The sequence below is a fragment of the Conger conger genome, chromosome 3 (genome assembly GCF_963514075.1).
Source record: "Conger conger chromosome 3, fConCon1.1, whole genome shotgun sequence".
NCBI classification, from domain to species: domain Eukaryota; kingdom Metazoa; phylum Chordata; class Actinopteri; order Anguilliformes; family Congridae; genus Conger; species Conger conger.
In genome coordinates, this window is record NC_083762.1 from 1,171,557 (window position 1) to 1,180,002 (window position 8,446).

The window sequence follows — 8,446 nt, forward strand, 5'->3', positions numbered from 1 at the left end:
TCTATTATTCCAAATTGTTTTTGACTAAATGTGCAGGCTCCCAGCTTCAGGCCGGAAGCGTTTGATGAACTTCCTGTCCGATGTGGCTTTGATTAACAATGATAAGTTATAAAGCCAGAACAGTATTTTCTTAAAAAAATATTTTTAGACCCATTTTAAAATTAAGCACAATTTCACACAAGTAGGTTTCCAGTTTTTTCAAATTTATTATATTTTCACAAAGATTTGTTTTGAAATGGTTGGATAGCTTCACATTCAGAATCTTATCATTTGAACAGCAGTTAACATTGACCTAACAATGTGAGTTCTGAATAAAAAAACTCCAATAGTGGTAAAACAAAGCCTGCATTTTAATCTGAAACTTTTCTAACAGGAGTCATCTTAATTTAAGCACCAGCTTAAATTACACATCACCATGGCCTACAAAGAGAGCCCAGAACCTTCACAGCTAAACGTTCAGTGGAAAATAAACTCTGGTATTAACTCTAATAGTACTTTAAACTCTAATAAAGTACACATGAACTGGCCCCTACTGGACTCACAAAACTCCTCTGAGCTGATAAAACACTGAGAGTTCTTCTATATCGGTATACTGTAATTACACAACCGTAGGCAGGGATGGCCACACCCGCTGCTATCCCGACAATGTGGGCCGCACTGTCCCAGGTCCCATTAATGCCACGGACCGCGTCACAGTCCAGCCGGCACGATATGAACTGTGCTCCATTGAAAAGGTCAGCCTCTGAATCAGCTCCTGTGCGCGTACCTCCTTATCGGAGGTGAAAAGGCAGGAACAAGAGAACGCACGCAAAGCAAAGTCGCCGTTTCAACAACTCCTTCAACGCACTGGGCAGCAGCTAAATTTAGCCAGTACAAATGTAATTAAATAAATACCCATTAAATTTAATATAAAAATACAACAAACAAGGACAATACACAATACACACACACAATCTCCATCCGGCAGTGCATTTCAAATATATGCTAGTAAAAATGTTATAATAAATATCAATATACATAAATAAATAAATTAAAAGACCGATGGTATGTATAAAATAAAATAAAATTACAGTACACTAGTAGGCGACAATGAAAACACACAGAGTAAAAATCACTGTAAGGTAAAGACACGTCACTTAAAAAAGAGCACAAATCTCTGTGTGCAAAGAGCCCTCTCTGGACGGGAAGTGGCCCCTGTCTCGGAGAGGGGTAGGAAGTGGCCCCTGTCTCGGAGAGGGGCCAGAATGTCCTGAAGCAGCAGGGGATCTCCCCTCTCTGCTTCCAGGGAGTCCAGCTTATTTTGGGACGGGGCAACAGTCTGTGCTCCAGTTTGAGGGCCCATCCTCACCGAGAGGGCAGAGACCAAACGTTAAGTCCCCAAAGTGTGTGTCCTCCACTGTGTGTCTGTCCTTCTGCCCAGGGTGGGGGTGGGGGGGGGGGGGGTGGGGGGGGGGGGGCGCAGCCTTCAGTCCCCCCAGTCCCGGGCCTAACCAGCGTTCCCTTCTCTTTGGTTTCTGAGGTAGAATCTTCTCCTTGGGTGAAAAAAAGAACCATAGTAAGACACTGAATACCCATGTCTCGTTACCAATTCAGCAGAACCACACTTGCAGTAAATGGAGTCATTCCTCACACACACACACACACGTTCTACATCACACTTTTAAATTCTCAGGCGACGGTAAGAAAAGGACTACAGGGACCCTGGTCCTGGTCACGTGCTAATGCTCACCATTATCAGCAGCGGTTCAGTGGTGAGGCTCTGACCCCAGTCTCACCTTTTCCTCACTCTCCACGTTGTACGCCCCACGCTTGTGATACCTGAAGCAAAAAACAACTCTGTTTACTCTCCAGCCATCGCTCTGGTCACATCAAGTCCCAACTTATTTCACTTTGATAAATGCGAGTAAATTAACTGATAAATCCTTAAAGGCATATTGTTCCAGTATGAAATGCGACAATAGCGAACTTAACTGTGAGAAAAATAATGTGAATTACATCTTCACTAGTTGCATGTATCTTGTGGCAGCCTGCTAGCAAACGGCCTATATCTAGCTCCTAGAATATGGTTAAAATTACTGAGGGAACAATTATATACATCTAGGTAGCTAAGCTGCCATAAAGGCGAGATAGCTTATTGCAAGTTACCCATTTATTTAGTCACATTACCTTCGTAATTAAATGAGTGATTAATATGAAGTTAATGATGACTGACCTGATGGCCAGCAGAATGGCGATGGCCGTGAGACACAGAGAGGACAGGGCGACCGCAACCACCGCCAGCGCTGTGGTGCGGCTGAAGTTCCCCTCGTCCGTCGTCACGGGGAGGCTGAAGAGGTGGCACCGCTCACCCGAATAACCAGGCTGGCATCTGGAGGGAGAGAGAGAGAAATTAGACAAACCCCCCATAGACAGGCACAGTCAAGCTCATCTGAAGCTCTGGGAGGTATTTCGCAAACAGGATTACTGAGTTTGCTGGATAACTGCACAGAGTAAAACCTGGAAGTCCAACTTCAGTCCATGTTCCACATTTGGGAGGGTTCCGGGTTCTACTCGGAAGTGCAGTTATCCAGCAAACTCAGTAATCCTGTTTTGTGGAACCGGCCCTGATGATGCTTTTATTTTTACTTTCTAAACTACAACAGTATCGTAGTACACAGTATTCCAGTATCGTAGTACACAGTATTCCTGTATCGTAGTACACAGTATTCCTGTATCGTAGTACACAGAAATGTGCCTCGGGCTAGTAAAGCAGTTTTGGTTTCGTCTGAACTGACAGAAGAGGAGAAAAAAGAAGAATGTTGAGAGAGAGCCAGAGAAAGAGAAAGAAGAACAGATGATTGGGAGAGAGAGAAAAGGAGAGCGAAAGAGAGAGAGGGGGGAGAGGGAAAGGGAGAGAGACAGAGAGGGAGAAAGAGAGAGGGAGAGAGATAGAGAGCGGGAGAGAGAGGGAACGAGAAAGGGAGATAGAGAGCGGGAGAGAGAGAATGGAGGTGAACTCACATGCAGGAAGCCATTTTCAGGTCCCTCAGGTACTGGCAGGTGCCGTGGATACAGAAGTCCAGGAACTTGTTCTGACAGGGATTCCTCTTCTTCCCCTGTCCTTTCCCCGGCCTTCTTTTCTTTCCTTTTCCCCTCCTGCGCTTCCCCTCGTTCCCCTGGGTGGTGAGCACCGCGGAAGGGTCCTGCGGTTTGCTGGAGAAGGCCACTGAGGAGAGGAGAGAGACCAGGCGGCCACGTTCAGAGCCGAGCTCACCATTTCAATCACAGGCCAGCCAAACTGTCCAATCAGAGAACGGGGCAGCCTGCAGCCTAGAGGCTGCATTGCATGACTGGGACGCGGAAGGGTGGTGGTTCAAGCCCCAGTGTGACCATGATAAGATCTGCACAGCTGGGCCCTTGAGCAAGGCCCTTAACCATTATCCCCTACTTAGTCTAATCAACTGTAAGTTGCTTTAGATAAAAGCATCAGCTAAATAACTGAAGTCACGTAAAGCCTGCACTTCGCTGAGTCACACTGGAGCTCAATGCTGACACAGATTGCCATCAGATACTTGGAAGAGAACTCGTCACTTCTCTAACAAGAAGGAACAGATCTTCACATTTCCACCATGCCCTCACCCGTCTCCCACATCCGGCCCTCTTACCCTCTTATGTACCACCAGATCTTTATCACGTGACTCGTTTCACACGCCACCCAAAAAGAGACCGCAGATTGTAAGATACAAAAAGAAGACTGCTTTTGCGGCATTAGTTGTGACTATAATCTAGGGGAGGACATTTCAGTGAGTGGGGTTCCATTTGCTGATGTGCTAAACATTGTGCCCATAGCTTTAAACTGTAAGGGTCTAAACGAGACTATGAAAAACACAAATAAATCGGTGTGACCTTGGGCTAAAGGCCCAAGTTAATCTTTTAATAGTTTTCCAAAAACTGTAACAGAAATAAATAGATTTTAAAAGGCATGCCATGAAGTTATGCCACGCCATAATTGCGTATGCAAGGTTTGGTTCAGGTTAAAATTAGGGTAAATTTAGCTAATCTTTATTCGATGCAAGTAAATGACGTTGCTGTACTTTCATGAGCAGATTAGAACACCATGCCCATTTCCTGCAGTTCCTGGGATTGACAGTTTTCCCGCCTCACTGTAAAATCGTTGGATAAAACTAACGCTTTATCGTCACCCGGAAACGTCATATCAGACGTAAACAAGCAGGGGTACCATCACGCAAAATACACATCAATCTGACACAGCAAAGTTCTGTGTTAAAACCAACACTAACTCAGTTTACAGTATCTACATCCAATGGGAACCAGGTTAGCTCGTAGTGAAGGCTACTCTCTCTCGCATTTACTCGCTCTGCGACCTTAAAATGAAACGACCTACCACTTGCAATCACTGTGGCCTACTTAGACACTAATGACTTCAGTGGCTCGGCTCATGTTTCTGTCAACATACGGAGTCACGTTGTACCAGTGTTATGGGACAATGTGCATCGATATGATGCGTTAATAATTCACACCTGGGGCAGCCACGGATATCCCGGTTCTGCAATGTGACTTCGCTGGGTTTCCAGATCCATTCTGTGCCATGTTGTGCCAATGATAATCATTAGGGAATTGGGTTTATAACTCCACAGCTAGGTTACATTCACAGACATGTCACTGCGTGTATACCCTTGAGCAAGGCAGATATTGTGAGCTACTTTTGAGTAAATATCCAGTTGTATTAACAGATGAATGTAATATATCCTAAGCTTTTTACTTCGTTGTTCATAAGACCCCTTTAAGTTGTAAGTAGCTAGTACCTCTCGGCAGTTCGACTCCGTAGTCCCCAGATGGGTAGTCTTCATCCTCTTCATCATAGTAGTCATGTTCGCCGACGCCGTCGTGCTGCACGTCAGTCAGGGGCTCAAACAGATTTATCACCGCTGTCTGCGCCGGCTTCGCACTCACATGCTTGTCGATCGAGGCGCCGCCGACCAGCCTGGGCACCGCTGGAGAAACAGAAAAGACCTTAGAATGCAACTTCACTTCACGACTCGTCTACCCAATTCAGATGATACCTCAAATTGGAAAAAAAAAACCCGTCGGTCAGTCTCAACAAGTAAGAACGACGTGTGCGGTCTGGACGAGTCACGGCAGGTTACGGTATTCAAGCGCGCTGCAAAACAAGCACCCTCCCCACTACTTCAAAAGCATGCTCCACGTCAAGTAGGCTGTCGGAGCTGGCTCAGAATCTGACTTCTGAAATACGAGTAGGCAAACAGGCTACAGCTTTGGGTCCATGGAAACATCGCATGGATACATGCAAACTCTATAACTCTTCACACGGTTTGACATTATTTTTTTGGCACCGCTCCTTATGTAAAACTTGTTTTGTACATCGACTTGAACACTTTAACCGTGCACTTCAAGAGGGTAACTTCAAAGTAACATATCGTAATGGCTGCAGTTTTACTGCAAAATAAGCACGTTGAATTCCAGTGGCGTTGTCAAATGATGTTCAAATGAGGAAACCAGCGTGAAAAGCAAAAGACCAAGTCGTGTCTATGAAGTGTGTAGGCTAAGTATATAGCCTTCAAACACTACGCCGCAGAAAAAGTGTCACTCTGCTACTTACCGAAGGCATGGATGAGTAGAACCAACACTTTGAAAATATTCATATTGTTCGTCTTCGAAAAAATGGAAAGGGTAGAGTTGTATTTCCAAATATCAGACGGGTTGCAGTTTAATCGTCAATTATATTACACTACTCTCGCCAAACCAACTTTATTGGGTACTGATTAAAATTCCCGTGTGGCGAGCCTGCTCAGATTGCTCGGGTAGACTAGTACGCGGTTTCAACTCAGTCACACTATGCTTGAACACACTAACGACAGCGTCGTAGTCGCCCCTTTTATATATCTAGCTCGAGCCTCACGCCACGCCACGCCTCCTTCAAGCTCGCGGCATTGACACTTTCTTATAGCATCTATAAGCAAACAACAAGCATTTGGCGGCACCTACTGGGAGAATTTAGACATGATAAGCAGTAAGTCTCAACCAAGGTCTCAACAATATCCAATGAATGTTGTATGAGGCTAAACACAGGGAAAACGTAGCCTGCAGAAGTTTTACTCTACCTGAATTACTTGTCGGTACAAGCCGTACATTAACATTAATAAAGGCGTGAAAATATTCCTGCAATTAAGCTACGTGGAAAAAACAAAACAATTTTTCAACAACAAATTCTTACAGACATATTTATCTGACAATACTCAAATGAAAAGCTTTATGCCGCACTAGCAGAATGTAAAATTATCTTAAAATGTAATATTATGATCAAAATTTATATTGAAATTAACACTATAAATGGAAATGAACTGGAGGACCAATTAGACTCTGGATCGAGTGTAAAGGGATACAATCATTTTATATACTTCTATTCAAATTTGCTAAAGCTACTATTTAATTTCCGAGACAAGTTGACAGACATAGGCTATTGTATTATTTTAAAACAAAAAACTGGAAGGATTTTAGAAGGAAATTAGAAAATGGAAAGTTTGCCTAAATGTTAAACAAATATAAAATGTGTGTATTTTTATTTTTCGTTTTCGTTTTTTTTGTTTCTGTTTCCTATGAGATGATGGAGTTTCACGCTAATAGGGAGTTTTTAAGTTATGATTGACATGACAGTATGCGTAGCGTGTCGGACTTTCGCTGCTTCAAAGACAAAAACAAAAACTCGCAGACAATCTCTCCTGGTACATTCCTAAATACCGCGTTGCTTGGGTTCGTGTCGGTTCCCATGCAAACTATTTTCACAGTGTAAGCCACAAAGCTGTTAAATAGTCACGATTTACAATTCCTTGTCCACTAGGCGGCACTGACACACGATACAGCATAGCCTCCTACAGGAAGAACTTCAAAAGGTAAAAAAAACTAAAGACCGAAATGGTTCAACGGACCAAAATGAGTAAAAACTCATAGCTTGCGACCTGCTAGCTCTCAGTTAACGCACGACAAGCCTTCCTGACGCACTGAACGGATTCGTCCGCGAACGATACATCACCATCAAGTAATCGATGCGTCAGGCCTGCTCTCCGGCATCATAATCGATTGCTGTGGTCTGGCGTCACATGTCTTGTTTTGGGAAAGATGGCTGAAGAAGCCAAAGAGTCGGACGCGACAGCTGCCGAGTGCGACAAGAGCGAGCAAGCGGTACAGGTACTGGAAGGCGTACAGGAAAGCAAAAGCGCCAGCGATGAAGAAGAAGAAGAAGATGGAGTCAAAGACAAGCAGTCGCCCAACAGCAACTGGTCGGCGCCCATATTGTCGCTGGCCCGGAAAGCTTCAGAGACTCTGAGCAGCGGGGTCAGCTACGGGACCGCTTTGAGAAACGCCACTTCGGTCTCCGTGGGCTTACCGACCAAGCACTCTCCCGAGGATGATGACGGAACCGCCGGCAAGCTTCCAGGCAGGGGCGCCCGCAGGATGTATGTCCAAGGTACGCAGACAAAAACAAGTCTAGCCCAATTGTGGACACTGCCTCGCCCATTAAATACATTTAACTATCTATAGTGATACACAGTTACCACAACTGTTAACAATTTTACCACGTCATTAATCCACCACTTCAACACTTCAATGAGACAAAACAGAAACTTTGACCTAGCCTATATTCTCCATTTTAAGATGCGCGACCACTAAATCAACAAATATTAGCTTCGCATAGGTCCCACTAGTAGGTAGCAACTAATCGTCTCCTAACGTCTAGCTGGGCCGACTGGCAGGCTTGATAATCACCGGCTGTCATTGTCTCGTGAGATGTTGCCCGTTTTCACGTTTTGTTTATGATCTAACGTTATATGTAAAACGAAAAGCCATGAAATCAACCCAGCGAAAAGCGAAAACATATGAGGCACGCAATGTTATGTGGGTGACCTGTAGCCTAGTTAATGCCTACAAACAATCTCCTCCTATATATAACTAGGTAGTGGACACTGAAAATAAGGTTCACTATAACTGCGAAGAGCATTATCTCCGATTCGCTCCTCTGAATTTCTCTGTACAGTTCATTAGTCGATTGGCAGTCGATTGTAGTCAAAGCAACTTACAAAAGTGCAACACCAGCCGAGCAAGGGACGGCTAGAATCATGTAAGTTAACACCCTCTGTTGGTTTTGTTTTTGGTCCAACAGTATTTGCAACATCTCAACTATAAAAAAAAAACGAAGTGCTCTCAAATAGACTTCCTCAATTGAGGCCACATTGTGCCAGATTTGCGTGTCATGAGCCTCATGATGAGGTAGACATGTTTGCAGCACTGGACTGTTTTTTTGTCGGTTGTGTAGCCACTGAAACCGTAGACAACAGGTTGGACCTTGAAATAGATGGACTACAGCAGCAGACGACCAGTCTAATACATACCTAATAATGTGCTCACTGAGTGTATGTTTATGAAGTAT

General features: G+C 44.3%; 2 protein-coding genes across 2 annotated transcripts in view; one reads left to right on the forward strand and one right to left on the reverse strand.

Moving 5' to 3' along the window:
• Window positions 1-1,430: 1,430 nt before the first annotated feature.
• LOC133124885 (proheparin-binding EGF-like growth factor) lies at window positions 1,431-5,866 on the reverse strand. Its single transcript, XM_061236433.1, has 6 exons — window positions 5,621-5,866; window positions 4,806-4,994; window positions 3,001-3,205; window positions 2,213-2,368; window positions 1,730-1,818; window positions 1,431-1,532 (listed from the first exon to the last, which is right to left on the reverse strand). Exons 1-5 carry the CDS (start codon window positions 5,661-5,663, stop codon window positions 1,746-1,748), a joined length of 666 nt encoding a protein of 221 aa, XP_061092417.1. The 5' UTR covers window positions 5,664-5,866; the 3' UTR covers window positions 1,431-1,532; window positions 1,730-1,745.
• Window positions 5,867-6,991: 1,125 nt separating this feature from the next.
• Window positions 6,992-8,446, forward strand: part of rufy1 (RUN and FYVE domain containing 1) — a 20,692-nt gene continuing 19,237 nt past the window's right edge. The window contains exon 1 of the mRNA XM_061236422.1: window positions 6,992-7,486. Coding sequence (XP_061092406.1) covers window positions 7,138-7,486 — 349 coding nt within the window. The 5' untranslated portion in view covers window positions 6,992-7,137. The remainder of the gene's footprint in view (window positions 7,487-8,446) is intronic.

Excerpts from the sequence above, each read along its gene's own strand:
- LOC133124885 (XM_061236433.1), bottom strand. The coding sequence starts at position 5,663 with ATGAATATTTTCAAAGTGTTGGTTCTACTCATCCATGCCTTCG. Across the intron at positions 4,995-5,620 it reads TCTACTCATCCATGCCTTCG|CGGTGCCCAGGCTGGTCGGC; the intron begins GTAAGTAGCAGA and ends CTGTTTCTCCAG. Across the intron at positions 2,369-3,000 it reads CTGAAAATGGCTTCCTGCAT|ATGCCAGCCTGGTTATTCGG; the intron begins GTGAGTTCACCT and ends CTCTCCCTCCAG.